Here is a 19,440-nt window from a genome sequence, read left to right as displayed (position 1 = left end):
ACGTAGAATTGCACCGTAGTGCCGCGTAGAAATGCACCGAAGTGCCATATAAGGTTGTCCCTAAGGACCACGTAGAAAATTCCTTAAGAATCATATACATATGCTAAGGATCAAGTATGTGTCTCAAAAGACCTCACACATGTTCCAAAGAATACATATATGTCCCGAAGGACCGCGTAGACCCTCGACTCTTGGCATGCCAACTATACCCTAGCTCTCATGACACATAACATGAGCATCATCATTTATGTCATCTCACATTTTCACATAAACACGTAGTTCACTTTCACATAGCTCGTAGATTATGTCACATAAGTTGAATCACATATACGTATAAACACGTAAATCACTTTCACATATCACGTAGCTCATATCCACTTTTCATACTATTTCACATTTCTTGTCACATTGCTTATATCTTATTTTTATGTCTTATCATATATATATATATATATATTCACATCAACCATGAAATACATATACAATAACATGTCAACACATACCATAACATATAACTCAGACACTCATACCAAACACATGTTCATGTTCATGCTTCATGCACAATACTATAGAAAATAGACTTGTCGCAAGTCTTATTTCCCATTAAACATCATATATAAAATAATGCGCACTCACCTTGGCCTCACTAAGTTCCAATCCATTTTTATAATTTCCTCTCTTGCGATCGAATCATAACTTGATAATCATTTCGGGGCTTGTTCGTGCTCGATATCTATATAATCATACATTGATACATATTAGTATCCAATTAATATACACTAATCTATCATTTCTTAGACCAAAAGAAAAGTATAATTCTATTTCCCTTGAAGTGCATCGATGCACTACCCATGCATCGATACACAAATCACCTTCGATGTTTTCATTTTAAGGGGGTGCATCGATACACTCCTTATGCATCGATGCACTAATTGCATTCGATGTTTTCATTTTTAATGGGTGTATCGATGCACTTCCTGTGCATCGATACACACTGAACAATTTCTGAAAATTTACCTTTGATGCATCGGTGCACATTCATTGAATGTGCATCGATGCACATAGCCCAGAATTCCAATTTATGCCCGAAAATCCACTCTTTTCAGCTTAATTACTTCATATATCATCCCCTTTCATGTTCTCAACTCATATACACATGCTTAAACCAATTTATATCCATATAAAACATCTTTAACTTCAAAATTCTATTCCTTATATGTAACTCAAGAATTAAACCAACTTTGCAATATGTTTTAATTCCAATTCTATGGCTTCTAACTTCTTAATTAGACCCTTGACAAGTCAAATTTAACTTTCAACTCTAGTTATGAACTCTATTTCAAGATTTCACCCAAGAACCTCAAATCTTTAATTCCTCCTAACTCCATCATACTTTGATTTTAAGATAACTTAAGATTTCCTTAAGCTTAGTTATCATCTAATAATCAAAACCAAACCTTAAAATCAACAATTAATCCATAAACAAAGAAACTCACCTTTGAGCTTGGAGATACGGGAGGGGGAAGAAGAAGAAAAAAAACTCTAGATAATTCTCTCATTTCCCACGTGGTTCCTTTTCTTATAAAAGGAATATAAAAATATTACTTGTCAATTTACCATTTTACCCGTTAATTCATTCAATAATTACTAAATAACCTTCATCATATTTCTATTAAATCATTGAACTATTCAATTATCCTACTTTAATCACCAATTTCTGAAACTTTACAATTTGGTCACTAACCCGGTATTGAGGATGTTACAAATCTCCCATCTTTTAAAGAAAATTCGTCCTCGAATTTTCACTGAACAAATCAATAAGAACATATCTTCTATTATTCTCATGTTACCTCATTTCTTAATATTTCCTTCCTTTATTTCTTCAACTACCTTTTTCCTTTATACATTTATCTATTGTCACTGATCATATAAACAGTAACTAGTAACTTTAATCCCTTTCTGTCTTTTCTCTCATTCCATTATGCAATTTCCTTTGACCATTTCTACGACTTAATATAATATCACTAATCATGTAGACAGTAACATCCATTTTCATCACTTAACCTCATAAATCCCTCTTTAATTATCTTATAACAATAACCAACTCGTTTTCCAACATCATTGACCGAGAACACAACATTAGATCTTCTTTAAATATAATTAACATACATTTTTAAAGAATCTTTTCACATCACCTTGCACACTTTTCTTACTTCTATATCAAAATTGTCATCTACACTTCCATATAACCTTTATCGTATCTGATCCTTTAACTCATCCCTTTCATTTCTTTATTACATTATTCCTTTATTTATTCCTTATACCCAAATCATATCTTTCCTTTCATGTTCACATACTCTGGTCTTATCACCTATACTCATCTCTATGTACCAATCTTAATTGCATCCTCATAACTTTGATAAACCATTTACTTATACAAAACTTCATTCTTTATAATTTCTTATACTTGTATTTTCCTTCCTTAAGGTTCCATGCAAATACTTATCTTCTTTTCTACATCATAGCTATCTGATCAGAATACACAACTATATTCATTTTCACATCATAATTGATTAACTCAACTCTATCTTTTCCTCCAATTTTATAACTCTATCACCTTTACTCTGACAGCTAGTCAATAACATCTGTCCAATATAGGGCACAAGCCCTAGTCAACCAATCATATACATTCTTTCCAATCGAAATTATCTCAAAATTAGTTTATTTAACTTATCAATTTCACCTCTATTGTAATACATCCTGTAATTTCCGTTGCTCAAACTCAATATTCTGACTTCCTTTATCTTATAATCTGATCATCGATATACTCATTCTTAAACTCTTCTTATCAATCCTCAACTTTACTCAAATATGCAAATCCTTACTTCCTTTTCCTTTACTATACCACATTACTATGATCCAAATATACAACTGTATCCAGATCCATTTCATATTTGGTTATCATATCCTGACCATATCTTATAATCTTATAATTCCAGTACATTTTATCACGTACTCTGGTTAGCCAACACTAACTCTTTCCGTCTTAACTACAAACCCTTATCATATAAACACTCTTGCTTATACATAATACTATCCATTCGTTTTGAACTCATAAGCTCTGACTTTATACATTTTATATGCTTGTCACTGATACACTTATTCTTGAACTCTTCTACCAATTCTCACTGCATCATTTGATCTTTTAACGCTCTTATGGTGACACTTCTTCACCTTATTTTATCTTATCCACGAAATAATAAAACTACTCCCTGTCACTTTTCTGATTCAAAACAATGAAAACTTGCTATCACTATTATAATATGATTTCAATTTTCTGAAATCAATCTTTGATCTTACGAGGCATTTTCTGATGTGTCCGCTCTTCATCCTGTCTGGCCAGGGCAGGTGAATTGCTATTACAATCAGATTTACCTCTCACTTCATTTCGAAACTATTGCAATCAGATTTCTACAATATCATACTATTCTTATTCTATTAGCAAGACAATATACTCCTTACACTTATCAGATCAGAAATTATTGACTTTGTGTTGGCATGTACACATTTTAAATCTCATTTAACTTCGGTTTAAGCCTAGAATAGGCTAAACCTTAGCTTTGATACCATTAAATGTAATACCCCCAACCCATATCTGACCCGGATCCGAGTCCGAAGTGTCACATTGACTTTTCAAAACCTTTACTTGTATAAAATAGTGAGTAATTTAAAATTTATTATTACATATAACTTATTCCAAACCTTTATCGAACTATTCAGAGCTTATACAATATATTATTTTGAATATATGCCAACTAGAACTTTATATATTAAAATACATATTATTCACCTTTCTTCTGATCTGACCTTTGGTAAGGAGAACTGACATGTCTTGCTCCACATTGCTCTTTAGTCTTCTCACTTCGGTAACCTACGTGTGAAACAATTAAACGCTAAGTCTATGACTTAGTGAGGCAATAAACATAAAATATAAACTATAGCTTGTAATCATGCATGAACAATTACTACTATCACTCCTACCCTTATTCATGTAACAAATCCCTATAACACATATACAATATATCATTACATATAAGAACATATAAAAACATATATTCATCACTCATCATGTTCATCATTAGCCTTATTTCATTATCAATATGATTATCGTTTATATCACTTAATACATATCCTCTTATACCTAGCACTTTAACCAACATTTGACTCATTTAATCATACAATCCACATATCATCATATAAATCATATAATACCATCCACAACACAAAAACATACAAGTCACATGTAATATATTTGTTGTTATGTCTTTATTAGCCCATGTACACATGTGAGAACTATAAATATGTGAGTCTATAGAGGTTGTGCACTAATGCTGTCACCACAGCTCGTATAAATGCATCGAAGTGCCACGTAGAATTGCACTGTAGTGCCGCGTAGAAATGCACCGAAGTGCCATATAAGGTTGTCCCTAAGGACCACATAGAAAATTCCTTAAGAATCATATACATATGCCAAGGATCAAGTATGTGTCTCAAAAGACCCCACACATGTTCCAAATAATACATATATGTCCCGAAGGACCGCGTAGACCCTCGACTCTTGGCATGCCAACTATACCCTAGCTCTCATGACACATAACATGGGCATCATCATTTATGACATTTCATATTTTCACATAAACACGTAGTTCACTTTCACATAGCACGTAGATTATGTCACATAAGTTGAATCACATATACGTATAAACACGTAAATCACTTTCACATATCACGTAGCTCATATCCACTTTTCATGCTATTTCACATTTCTTATCACATTGCTTATATCTTATTTTTATGTCTTATCATATATATATATATATATATATATATATTCACATCAACCATGAAATACATATATAATAACATGTCAACACATACCATAACATATAACTCAGACACTCATAACAAACATATGTTCATGTTCATGCTTCATGCACAATACTATAGGAAATAGACTTGTCGCAAGTCTTATTTCCCATTAAACATCATATATAAAATAATGCGCACTCACCTTGGCCTCACTAAGTTCCAATCCATTTTTATAATTTCCTCTCTTTCGATCGAATAATAACTTGATAATTGTTTCGGGACTTGTTCGTGCTCGATATTTATATAATCATACATTGATACATATTAGTATCCAATTGATATACACTAATCTATCATTTCTTAGACCAAAAGAAAAGTATAATTCTATTTCCCTTGAAGTGCATCGATGCACTACCCATGCATCGATACACAAATCATCTTCAATGTTTTCATTTTAAGGGGGTGCATCGATGCACTCCTTATGCATCGATGCACTAATTGCATTCGATGTTTCTATTTTTAATGGGTGCATCGATGCACTTCCTGTGCATCGATACACACTGACTAATTTTTGGAAATTTACCTTTGATGCATCGGTGCACATTGAATGTGCATCGATGCACATAGCCCATAATTCCAATTTATGCCCGAAAATCCACTCTTTTCAGCTTAATTACTTCATATATCATCCCCTTTCATGTTCTCAACTCATATACACATGCTTAAACCAATTTATATTCATATAAAACATCTTTAACTTCAAAATTCTATTCCTCATATGTAACTCAAGAATTAAACCAACTTTGCAATATGTTTTAATTCCAATTATATGGCTTCTAACTTCTTAATTAGACCCTTGACAAGTCAAATTTAACTTCCAACTCTAGTTATGAACTCTATTTTAAGATTTCACCCAAGAACCTCAAATCTTTAATCCCTCCTAACTCCATCATACTTTGATTTTAAGATAACTTAAGCTTTCCTTAAGCTTAGTTATCATCTAATAATCAAAACCCAACCTTAAAATCAACAATTAATCCATAAACAAAGAAACTCACCTTTGAGCTTGGAGATACGAGAGGAGGAAGAAGAAAAAAGAAAACTCTGGATAATTCTCTCATTTCCCACATGGTTACTTTTCTTATAAAAGGAATATAAAAATCTTACTTATCAATTTACCATTTTACCCTTTAATTCATTCAATAATTACTAAATAACCTTCATCATATTTCCATTAAATCATTGAACTATTCAATTATCCTACTTTAATCACCAATTTCTGAAACTTTACAATTTGGTCACTAACCCGGTATTGAGGATGTTACAGAATGCCACCATCTAGACCCTTCTTTCTTAAGAAAGGCTAACTCTCCCTTTAACTTCTGCTGGGGCTTCAGCTCTATCTCATACATAGTCCTCTTTGTATCCTCCAATTAATACTTAACATCAGTAAGAGGTTATATTTTAAATTTTTATAAATTAATATATTTTATTTTCACCCAATCATATAGTGACACGAATAATTCAATGTGTATCAAATATTTTAAGGTTATATTTTTTTTGGCTTACAGTTGAATGCGAGGAAGTCCGAGCTTTTTTCTTCGAGTATGTGTGAGTCTAATTTGAATGAGATATGGGCAGTTACTGGGATTCATTGTGGGAAGCTCTCGGTCTGTTATCTGGGGGTTCCCTTTGTTGCTAAGAGATTATCTATTAAGGGGCGTTTGGTTCACGGAATGTAAGATTACCTTTGGGAATAACATTACTGGAATGTAATATTACTATGGGAATGTTATATTACCTTATTTGGTTTGTTTAGAATGAATGTAAAATTATAGTGTTTGGTTGGAGGGATATAATATTACTTGACTGTATTTTTACCAAATTATCCTTGTGGTATATGTTTTTCTAAAAAAAGTTAAACTTTAATATTAAATTATAAATAGTTGAATAAAAAAATTCATAGAAATATTTTAATTGTTATACTATCTAACTTTTGAGAAAAAATATATTTTAAATAATTTTCATAATCATCATATTTATTTATATAAAATATAATATAATATGAGAAAAATAATATTATGATCTAGAGTGGATAATGATATTATTTTTCAATGTATAAGATCTATTTTTTAATAACTTAAACTATATATTATATTAAATAATTATATTTTTACTATCATATTATTTTTTACCTCATAAAATTATAAATAATTAATATATTAAATATTAAAAATATAAATTATTTTAAATACTCAAATTAATTAATATTTTACTAAATTAAACTATTTGTATATTATTATTATATTTATATTTTTGAGTAAAGTACAAAAAAAATAAGAATTGAAAATTATCATTATAAAAAGAATTCGTTAGTCTAGAGATATTATTGTCCAAAGTAGTGGGAATTGTCTAATACCTAAGAATTATGAGGTAATGACATCACAACTTTAACAAAAAAAAATGCTACTATTGGGAAAAAAGCCATTCCCCGGTAATAATCTTTTCCGTGAACCAAACGTAGGGATGTAATTCTGGAAAAGATTATTCCCCTTGGTAATGTTATTTTTCGTGAACCAAACACCCTCAGGGGTTATCTATTATAAAATTTATAAAAAAAAAATTCAAAAAAAAATTAAGGTTCTATAACACTTATTTTTCCACATGGCTCCACCTTTGGGTATGCCGATTCTATGGCTTGCCCTTAATATTTAATTTTCAATATTGTAAGGCGGCGTTGGCATATTAACCACAAAGAAAACAACGATTTCTTGAAGTTGAGTCAACTACACAAATTAACTAAGATTCCATGAGGAAACCTGGCGCTTGCAATATAAAATGAGCTCCATCGTCAACGTTTGCCTCTCACAGCTAGCAAAGCATTTTGGCACTTCCAATATAAAATGAGCCCTATCGTCAACGTTTGCCTCTCACAGCTAGCCAAGCATTTTGGCACTTCTAATATAAAATGAGCTCTATCTTCCATGTTTGCCTCTCACACCTAGCCAAGCATTTTATTAACTCTTCCTCTCTTCTTTCTTATTGGAATATTTAGTTCTTCAATCGAAATGGTGCGCCTTGTTTTCTTGTTTTCTTGCTCATTGCTTCTTCTGGTGGCTGATTCAACAGCCTCTGCTGCAATAGTGGAGCACACATTCAATGTAATAGTCATGGCTTTAATCATACACTTCACATTGCTTTAATGATATTTATGGTCATATTTGATAAGCTTTTAATGATGTTTAATGTCCCTAAGCTTATAATTTGAGTTTGCTTGCAGGTGCAGAATCTGACTCTTAATAGGCTATGCAATCGCCAGGTGATTACTGCAGTAAATGGTAACTTCCCTGGTCCCATAATCGATGTTCGAGAGCGTGACACGATGATTGTTCATGTCATTAATAAGTCACCTTACAACTTGACCATTCACTGGTAAACCTTCATGGAAATTACAGTTGAATTTACTCAAATTCTTATGTTTTTAAATTTTAACCATTTGCTGATTATTACTCGACCAGGCATGGGGTTTTCCAGAAACTGAGTGGCTGGGCTGATGGACCTAACATGGTGACTCAGTGTCCAATTCGCCCCGGCAATAAATACACCTACAAATTCAAAATCATTAAACAGGAAGGAACCCTTTGGTGGCACGCTCATGCCTCGGCGCTCCGAGCCACCGTTTATGGTGCACTCATCATCCGCCCCAGAACCGGCAGCTCTTACCCGTTCCCTAAGCCCTACGGGGAAGTTCCCATCCTATTAGGTATGTATATATCTACTGGGAAACTAAGATTTTTACATTATGTTTCTAGGGCTAACAAAGAGCAACGCCGGTTGCAGGTGAATGGTGGAATGCTAATATCGTCGATATCCAAAACGAGGCATTAGCCCTTGGCCGTGGTCCTAACGTTTCCGATGCTTATACGATAAATGGATGGCCCGGTGATCTCTATCCATGCTCTACAAACCGTAAGTGTATGAAATTATATATCGTTAATGGATCGAATATAAATCTTTAATTTAGTTATATGATTCTTGATAATCAGAAATGTACAAGCTTAAGGTGGAGCGCGGGAAGACCTATCTCTTACGTATCATCAACGCTGCACTCGATAACCAGCTATTTTACAAGATAGCCAATCATAAGATGACTGTCGTGGCTGTTGACGCTTGTTACACCAACCAGTATGTTACCGACGTGGTGGCTATCGCCCCCGGCCAGACGGTCGATGTTTTGCTAAGGGCGGATCAGCCGATCGGTTCTTATTATATGGCCTCAAGAGCTTATGCAAGTGCATTTGGTGTTGTACCGTTTGATTCTACAACAACGAGGGGTGTGATTGTTTACGAGGGCGCACCATCTTCACCAATGCCGCTAATGCCGGTCTTACCGGCGTTCAACGACACCCCCACGGCTCATAAGTTTTATAGCAACCTTACTAGTTTGATCGGCGGGCCTCATTGGGACCCTGTCCCGGTTAAAGTGGACCACAAAATGTTCGTCACAATCGGATTGGCGCTTCAAGTCTGCCCATCGAACACAACTTGCCAGGGTCCAGTTAATGGAACGAAGCTCTCGGCCGCCATGAACAATCAATCCTTCGTCTCACCTACTGGCTTGTCGATGCTGCAAGCCTTTTTCTTCAACGTCGGAGGAGTTTACACCACTGATTTTCCTGCCAAGCCACCGGTTCAATTCGACTACACCAACGCAAGCATTAACAGCAACCTGCCGCTGCTATTTGCTCCAACAGGAACCAAAACCACAAAGCTTAACTTTAACTCCACGGTGGAGATGGTTTTGCAGAACACGGCTATTCTCGCAGTGGAAAATCATCCGATGCACCTCCATGGCTTTGATTTCCATGTAATGGCTCAAGGGTTCGGGAACTACAACCCAGCCACAGATGCAAGCAAGTTCAATCTTTTCGACCCCCAAATGCGCAACACTATCGCCGTACCTGTTGGAGGATGGGCTGTCATCAGATTCGTAGCCAATAATCCAGGTTTACTTTCGGTCACCAGAATCTGTCAGTTTTTTTAGTTAAAAGCAAGTAATCTCCCAAACTATAACACTCATTTTGAATTAATCCTTAAAATTTTGAATATTTCAATTTCATCCCTAAATTATGACTTATTCTAAGTTCTAAAACTTTTGAAAATTCTAATCTCATCTCTAAACTACGACACTCTTTTTAAATTGGTCCCCAAACTTTTGAATATTTCAATTTCATCCTCAAATTCATCCAAATATGTAATTAGTTTCAACCATACTTTAACTTATATTTTGTTTTTTTCAAATATATAATAGTATAACTTGGTCTAACAATTTTATTGACTAGGGGTTTGATTAGTATATACGTATAGTTTGGGATGAAATTGGAATGTTTAAAAAAGTTTGGAAACCAAATTAGAATGAAAATCATAATTTAGAGATGAAATTAAAATGTTCAAAAGTTTGAGGACTAATTTAGAATGATAGTCATAATTTAGGTATAAGATTAAAACATTTAAAAAGTTTAGGGACCAATTATTAAAATAGATCATATTTTGCGGATGTGATGCAATTAACTCTTTAGGGTGCGTTTGGTTCATGGAATGTAAGATTACTAGTGAGAATAAAAGATTATCAGGGAATATGATTACTGGGAATGTTGTATTTTGTGTTTGGTTAGTTTAGCAGGAATGTAAGATTATCATGTTTGGTTAAAGGAATAAAAGATTATTGGAATATATATTTGACCAAATTGTCCTTATTATATATTTGTATAATATTACAAATTATAAAATATTTATATATTTTTTAAAAAAAATTAAATTCATAATATTTATATAATTTTTTTTACAAAATTAAAAATATAAAAAAGGTTTAATGAAAGGGTAAAATTTTTTTAACCCCAGAACTTCATATAAAATTTTAATTATAGATTTTTTTTTGTAAATTTAAAATAATTTAAGGATAAATTTGTAATTTAACCTTCGTAGAATTTTTATTATTCAATGACAGAAGAAAGATATTTTTGAAAAAAAATAAAAATTTAAGGGTATTTTAGTCTAAAACGCCTGTAATTTTACAATACCTAAAGGAAGGGAGATAATGACATTCCCGGTAATATACCCCAAAAAATCTACTATTAGTAATAAAATATTACCGGGAATGAGATTATTGACCAACTAAACATGAGAATGTAAGATTCACATCGAATCCAATAATCCTTAAATCAAACGCCCCTTAAAAGCATTGAAAATATATTGAATGCAACGTCGGTTCTTGTTTCAATTCATCTGACATGTGCAGGGGTATGGTTGATGCATTGCCACTTTGACGCGCACTTGCCGATAGGACTGGCCACTGCCTTCGTGGTTGAGAACGGACCAACTCCGGCAACAACCTTGCCTCCACCGCCAGCGGATCTTCCACAATGCTAGACGTTGTTTTATTTATATATGAAAGTAGCTGACGTTGTTTGTATTACGAAAAATAGATTTCAAAAATTAAATTTTTAAAAATAAATTATATTTGTTAAAAAAATATTTTCTAGATATTATTTTACGGTGTTTAAATAATGTTGTATAATTTGTTTTTCACTTGTTAGTAAACTTTTTTAAAAAAATTATTATAAATATCAAATATAATAAATAATATTATTTATTAGAATAATTTATTTAATATTATTTATATCAATATTATTATTAGTGTAACACTCTGAACCAGTACGACACATTGTCGACTGATCAGAGTGCTACACGGAACCACCGAAGTGGCTGACCAATATTTTTCTCCTTTTTCTTACTTAAAACAAAAACTCTCACAATAAAAATCAACCATAAAAATATAATTTAAACTTTATAATGGGAAGCTCTCAAAATAAATATTTACATTCAAATAATACATATCAATTTTTTTTTTAAAAACTGATGACTCAACTTTATAATAGGGTTTACAAATATAAATGCCCTTCCAAAAATTTGAGACATACTCTAATCTGCTCTTGGTTTGGACCTCGGTCTCTACAGCTCCTTAGCTACTCCACCTAATTTGCATAAGGAAACAAATTCCAAACGCTGAGCTAACTAGCTAAATGTCACACTATTAACTAGATCATACTAATTGTATACCACTAAAAGGCTCAAGATATCAAGTCTACTACTTTGCTTTGGTGAGTATACTTGTATACTCACTCTCTACTCTATGGTAGACATCATGGTGCGGTTGAAGGTTCTGCATCTCGAAGCTCACACACACTTATAGTCTACCGAGGATGAGGCCCCCATAATCTCTGCATCGGACACCACTCCCTCGATTAACCAACCCATTGCGAGTGTCAAGCCTTAGCCTTAGTTAGTCAGCTTAAAGTGCCTTGCGCACTCCCTAAGGATATCCAGACTGAATATATACTTTCGACATTGCTAGCTTCTTTAAAGAAACTCAGGTGTCCTGGTCGTTTCCCGAGTATTTAAACAAGGCTAATCTTATTTCACCCTACTTTATCCCGTTGCTACATTTGGATTAATCATTATTATCGTTCTCACTTGCAGTCTTATTTAAGAGTAATTATTAAGCTTTTTGGAAACCTTACTTGCTCCTATAATACCTCTTGATTTTAAAAACCAAAACTTAAGCTTGGTATCGATACTAGCCTTACAATATCAGTACCATTTCCTCAGTATCAATACTCTACCTAATGTATCGATACCCTAGTTGAAATGCCTTAAAATAAGAAGAGGAGTATCAATACTCATATATGAGTATCGATATTGGAACCTTGGGTATCAATACTCCCTAGAGTACCGAAACCAAAATGGCATTATGGAATCATGATCTTAATACCAAGCCCTTTGGTCTCGATATCGAACCCTCAGTATCGATACTCCTTTAAGGGATATCGATACTGTTATTCAAAACCTCTCAATTTTAAGCATGAAACATGAACAATATTGATATTGCTTCTTATAGTATCGATACTCACCTTTAAACATGTCCTATTTAGGCACAAATTTACCATCCAAACTCCCTAATTTTACTACTTTAAGGCTTCCCACTTGTTGTTAAGTCTTATGTGAATCATAAGGGTCATAAATAAGGCTTTAAACATGCTAAATGAACTTTATAAGAATCTACTATGAAAACTTACGTAACATGCTTCCAACTCAACTTTCTAGCTATAACTCATTTCTAATGATCCACAATCGGTCTGAAGAAGCTGTGAGTGTGTTACCTAGCTTTCTGGGCTGCTAAAACTTCTCTTGAATAAACTAGGGTTCACTTTCTCTTTACCTCTTTCCCTTGAACTTTTTCCCACCTCCTTAGCTAATCATAGACAAAAAAAGGTTGCTAACATATTTAAGACTTAAAACAAGATTAAGGATACTTCAATCAACTCAAATTTACTAGAATAAACTTAAATCCTTTGATTCCCTTAACATTCCTTAAAAGCCCATTTTTAAAACTAACACTAAAACTTGAGATTAAGGGCTTGAAATGAAGATGCACAACCTTATCGACCTGTCCTTCTTTTTAACAAAAAGGATCGGTGCTTCCCAAGGAGAAATAATTGGTTGGATAAACATTTTCTCAATCAACTCTTGTTGAAAACATTTTGATATTTCGATATAACAAACTAAGTTTAAATGAATTTTAAGATTTTACAAATGATTTTCTAAAGTATATTTGATTCAATTAATCGAATATCAAATTATTACTCCAAGTCTTTCAAGATCATTTTAAACCTTACTAAATGTGTAAAATTGTGTTTTATACTTAAACTATTTTTGAAACAATTTTCACAAAGTATTTTGAACCAAAATCAAGCCTAAAATCAAATTTTCAAAGTGATGCACCGATGCACCAATCCATGCATCGATGCACCATGGAATTAATTGAACATCGAATGCATTTAATGCATCGATGCACATACCATGCATCGGTGCACTTAGTGCATTTGATGCATCAATGCACAAGACCATGCATCGATGCACTCAGGCTATTTCAAAACATCGAATGCATTTTATGCATCGATGCACTCTTAGTGCACCGAAGCACTGAGAGTCCAACGGTCAAAATATTTGAATTTTACACTTGATGCACCGATGCACCTAGGGTATGCATCGATGGATGAGACGCTCCTAACCACTAATATTAATTGTTTTCACACTTAAACGACTCTATTGACTCCACTAAGCATCCCCAACATTCAGAATCATTTGAAGGTGTATTTAAACAAGCTTAGAAGCCATTGATCAAAAACAAGAAACAACAAGCAACTAGAATCAAGAGAGAATCAAAGAGAAAGCATCAAACCTCAAGTTTGTGCTTTCAAGCCTATTTTTCATTTAATATTCATTTTGCTTTCAAGAACACTACTTGTACTCAATTGTATTTATTTTTTAGTGTTCTTTTCTTTGTTCTAGAATTGTGCAAACAATCTACATTGTGAGGATTTCCTTGTAAGTTTGCAAATTTTTAATCTTCTCTTTGAGAAAGAGTGTTCTCAAGAATTGAGGTATATTCTTGAGGGTGTTGTAAGGTTATCTCTTTGGCCTCAAAAGAAAGAACAAATTAGTGAATTTGTTGGAAAATCCTTAGTGTGGATAGCTAAGGTAGTGGACGTAGACTTTAGTTGAGAAAGTCAAACCACTCTAAATCGTTGTGCAAATCTTTTTAATTTTCTGCAAAAACTTCCATCAGATTTTTATTTGCCAATTCACCCCCCTCTTGGCCAATTCCGTCGATCGATTAACTCAACAATTGGTATCAGAGCCTAACTCATTTGAAGGTTTAATCACCTCTTGAGTCGATTCGGGAAGAGTTAAATCGATAATCAAAGTCATCAATGGCCTCCATTTCAAACGTCGACTCCAGTCTCGATTCGATGCCCGTCAACAAGCCTCCTTTCTTCAATGGGGCTAACTATGCCTATTGGAAGAATATGATGATGTATTTCATTCAAGCTAGTGACATGGGAGCATGGAATGTTGTAGAAGACGGATATATCAAGCCTCTCACTCATCCAAGATTGTGGAGTGAAGGAGAGACAAGAATATTACAGCTCAACTCCAAAGCCATCCATATCATATTTTGTGCTCTTGGACCAGATGAATATGGAAGAGTTTCATCTTGTACAACCTCCAAAGAAATATGGGATAAACTACAAGTCCCTCATGAAGGCACCGACGAGGTAAAAGAATCTAAAATTAGTCTTTTAATACATAGCTATGAAAATTTCAGGATGAAACCAAATGAAGATATCAAAGCTATAACGGATAGATTCTCAACGATTGTCAATGATCTCAAATCATATGGAGAGATCATACCAAACGAAAAGCTTGTGAGGAAGTTAGTTTACTCACTTCCAAAATCATGGCAATCCAAGAAGACTGCAATCATCGAGGCTAAGAACCTAAAGTCCTTAACTCTTGAAGAGCTAATCAGTTCCCTCCTCACTCATGAAATGATACTTGAAGATGAGGTTGACCTCGATAAGATTGACGAGATACTAAAGGAGAAGGAAAAGAAGAAAAACATTGGAGTTGCTCTCAAATCCACAAAAGATGAGAGTGATTCGGATGAAGATGACGATGACGAGGAAATGACATTGTTTGCCAAACGGTTTAGAAAAATGATGAGACTTTACCGAGGAAGAAAATTCAAACGAAATGAAGGCCTCAAAAATGAACCAAAAGAGAAGGACCCTATCATTTGCTATGAATGCAAAAATCCGGGGAATGTCAAATATGATTACCCACAATTGAAAAGAAATGGACAATCAAAAAATAAGCACAAGGCTCATGTGGCTATATGGAGCGATGAAGAGGGTTCCGATGAAGAGGAACAAGAAGTAGCAAACTTGTGCTTGATGGCATTCGGGGAAGATTCTAAGGTAACCTCTAACTCATCTGAATTTGATTATTTATCTTATGATGAGCTATTAGAGGAATATAATAGGTTGACTTCGGATTATGAGGAATTTTTTTTAAAATATAAAAATGATGTTTCAAAATTGAAAAATGAAAATAAACTCATATCCAAAACCAACAACGATCTTGAAAGTAAAATCAAAGATTTGCAAATCAAACTAAAAGAGTTTGAAAAGAAAATTTTGAATTTGCAAAATTTATTTTCAAAGGTCAATGATGATCATCAAAAGAAAATTGATGATCTTAAAACTTCTTTTGATAAAGTTAGAACAAAACGTTTTGAAAATGGAGAAAATTCAAAATCCAACTTTGTTAGAAAAAGTTTTAAAAACTACAATTATAGAGGTCCCCGAAGAACCTCTAATGGAAAAATCGTTAAAAGTATATGGGTTCCTAAAGAGCTCATTACTATTAAAGATAAGGATATCCTACACAAATGGATACCTAAGGGGACTAGGATTTTGGAAACTAATGAATATGGACCCAAAAGAATTTGGGTACCAAAAATTAGAAATTAATCTATGTTTGTAGGGAAATGAGCATTGCTACAAGGCACGGGAAACAAATTCAAACTCATGGTACCTTGATAGTGGATTCTCAAGAAATATGACCGGAGACAAAAACCGGTTCATAGAACTTAACGCCAAAAATGGAGGAGAAGTGACTTTTGGTGATAATTCAAAAGGTCACATCGAAGGTATAGGTACTATAGGTAATACCTCTTCCATACAAATTAAAAATGTTTTATATGTGAATGGATTAAAGCATAATCTCTTAAGTATTAGTCAATTATGTGATAAAGGATTCAATGTCATGTTTGAAACCAATGGTTGTAAAGTTATTGACATTACATCTAATCGAATTATGCTTGTTGGTCATTGAATAGGAAACATATACATGGTGCATTTAGACTCTATTGATATGACTAATTTATGCCTAGTTGCTAAGGATGAGCATGGTAGTTGTTTATGGCATAGGAGACTAGGACATGCTAGTATGAGTGTTTTGCAACGGCTAATTCAAGGTGATTTAGTTTGAGGGTTGTCTAAACTAAAATTTGATAATGATAAAATCTGTGATGCTTGTGCTAAAGGAAAAAAAAAGCGAGTTTCTTTTAAATCCATTAATGATGTATCAACTAGTAGAGTATTACAATTAATCCATATAGATCTTTTTGGGCCAACTAGGACTACTAGCTTGGGTGGAAAACAATATGCATTTGTCTTGGTAGATGACTATTCTAGATATACTTGGGTTCTATTTTTAAGTACTAAAGATGAAGCATTAGAAAAATTCATCACGTTTTCAAAAGTAATCCAAAATGAAAAAGGTTACTCTATAACTAGTGTTAAGAGTGATCATGGAACTGAATTTGAAAACCTTGGATTTAATGAATTTTGTGATTCTAACGGTATTAGCCATAATTTTTCAGCACCTATAACCCCTCAACAAAATGGAGTTGTTGAGAGGAAAAATCGAACTTTAAAAGAAATGGCTAGAACCATGCTTTGTGAAAACAATTTGCCAAAATATTTTTGGGCGAAAGCCACAAATACCGCTTGTTATGTTATTAATCGAGTAATGATTAGGCCTATTTTAAAGAAAACTCCATATGAAATTATTAAAAATAAAAAGCCTAACATTAGCTATTTTTCATCCTTTTGGATGTAAATGTTTTGTTTTAAACAACGGTAAAGACAGTCTTGGCAAATTTGATGCTAAAAGTGATGAAGGAATTTTTCTGGGTTATTCCTTAAGTTCTAAAGTTTATCGAGTATTTAATAAAATAACTTTAGTTGTAGAAGAGTCTATACATGTTGTTTTCGATGATAATCTCCTTCCGAGGAAGGATTCTTGTTTGAATGATGATGTAGGTATTATAAATACAAATGATGTTAGACACGACGTTGGAGAATCATCATCAAAGAAAGAAACGAAAGATGAGGAAACTCATGATCCTCTCGAGAATCCAACCATTGAAGAAAGGGAAGTATCTTACCCAAGAGAGTACAACTATGTCAAGGATGGTGAAATCATAGGTGATCCATCCAAAGGAGTAACAACTCAATCTTCTCTTATTTGTAATTATGTTGCATTTATCTCATGCATAGAGCCTAAGAATATTAAAGAAGCATTAAATGATGAACATTGGATTATGGCTATGCAAGAAGAGTTAAATCAATTTGAGAGAAGTAAAGTATGGGCATTAGTTGAAAGGCCTAGTAATAAATCTACTGTGGGTACTATATGGGTGTTTAGGAATAAGATTGATGAGAGTGGTAATATAGTGAGAAATAATGCTAGACTTGTTGCTCAAGGGTATACTCAAGAAGAGGGCATAGACTATGATGAAACATACACTCCCGTAGCTAGGATGGAAGCAATTAGAATGTTATTAGCATTTGTATGTTTTCATGAATTTAAATTGTATCAAATGGATGTTAAAAGTGCATTTTTAAATGGTTTTATAAAAGAAGAAGTGTATGTGGAACAACCTCCAGGTTTTGAAGATTCAAAATTTCCAAATCATGTTCTTAAATTGATAAAAGCACTTTATGGTTTAAAACAAGCTCCAATAGCTTGGTATGAAAGATTGTCAAACTTTCTAATTGAAAAAGGTTTTTCAAAAGGGAAGGTTGACACTACATTGTTTTTAAAGCATAGAGGTAAAGATTTATTAGTAGTTCAAATTTATGTTGATGATATAATATTTGGTTCTACTAATGATATTCTTTACCAAGAATTTTCTAAGCTAATGCAAAGTGAATTCGAAATGAGCATGATGGGGGAGCTCTCATTTTTCTTGGGACTCCAAATTAAGCAAAGAAAAGATGGCATCTTCATCATACAAGCTAAGTACGTCAAAGATATGCTCAAGAAGTTTGGACTGGAAAATGGCAAACCTCATGCACTCCAATGAGATCTTCAACAAAGCTTGACTTAGATGAAGGAGGTAAATGTGTAGATGTTAAATTATATAGGTCAATGATTGGATCTTTACTTTATCTAACTGCAAGCAGACCGGACATTATGTTTAGTGTTTGCTTATGTGCTAGATTTCAATCATGCCCTAAGGAATCACATTTTCTAGATGTTAAGAGAATCTTTAGATACCTTAAGGACACTCCTAGTTTACGTTTTTTGTATCCTAGAGACTCTAGCTTTAGCTTGCATGCCTTTTCTGATGCGAATTATGGAGGATACAAATTAGATAGGAAAAGCACCTCCGGTACTTGCAAATTCCTTGGAAATATGCTGATTTTTTTGTTTTCAAAGAAACAAAATTGTGTTGCATTATCTACCACTGAAGCGGAATACATTTCAGTCGGTAGTTATTGTGCACAAGTTTTATGGATGAAACAACAACTTTTTGATTATGGAATTGAAGTAGGTACTATTCCTATCAAGTGTAACACCCCAATTTAGGGGATAAATTTAAGAAATTATAAAGTGGTGAATTTAATTTGTATTTTTGGAAGAAAGTGGGGATTAAATTGTAAAATTTTAAAGTTGACAGACCATTTTAAGAAGTACAGAAAATTCAGTGGCTAAACCCATGATTTAACCATTTTTATTTTGGAGAGAATTATAAATCTCTCCCCCGTATGTTCAGCAGAATATTTTCCCAGTTTTCCCTCTCAAACAACCCTTCTT

The 19,440-nt window shown here is 33.3% G+C and overlaps 1 protein-coding gene across 1 annotated transcript; it reads left to right on the top strand.

The window, feature by feature from the left end:
* Nucleotides 1–8,236: 8,236 nt before the first annotated feature.
* LOC120137347 (laccase-7-like) lies at nt 8,237–19,148 on the top strand. Its single transcript, XM_039153114.1, has 7 exons — nt 8,237–8,301; nt 8,388–8,632; nt 8,710–8,838; nt 8,916–9,875; nt 11,168–11,334; nt 13,074–13,075; nt 19,133–19,148. Exons 1-5 carry the CDS (start codon nt 8,252–8,254, stop codon nt 11,296–11,298), a joined length of 1,515 nt encoding a protein of 504 aa, XP_039009045.1. The 5' UTR covers nt 8,237–8,251; the 3' UTR covers nt 11,299–11,334; nt 13,074–13,075; nt 19,133–19,148.
* Nucleotides 19,149–19,440: the final 292 nt, after the last annotated feature.

This window comes from Hibiscus syriacus, unplaced genomic scaffold (genome assembly GCF_006381635.1).
Source record: "Hibiscus syriacus cultivar Baekdansim isolate YM2019G1 unplaced genomic scaffold, ASM638163v2 tig00110656_pilon, whole genome shotgun sequence".
In the NCBI taxonomy this organism is placed as follows: Eukaryota; Viridiplantae; Streptophyta; class Magnoliopsida; order Malvales; family Malvaceae; genus Hibiscus; species Hibiscus syriacus.
This window is presented reverse-complemented; position numbering and strand designations above follow the sequence as displayed.

Excerpts from the sequence above, each read along its gene's own strand:
- LOC120137347 (XM_039153114.1), top strand. The coding sequence starts at position 8,252 with ATGATTGTTCATGTCATTAATAAGTCACCTTACAACTTGACCATTCAC. Across the intron at positions 8,302-8,387 it reads TACAACTTGACCATTCACTG|GCATGGGGTTTTCCAGAAAC; the intron begins GTAAACCTTCAT and ends TTACTCGACCAG. Across the intron at positions 8,633-8,709 it reads GGAAGTTCCCATCCTATTAG|GTGAATGGTGGAATGCTAAT; the intron begins GTATGTATATAT and ends CGCCGGTTGCAG.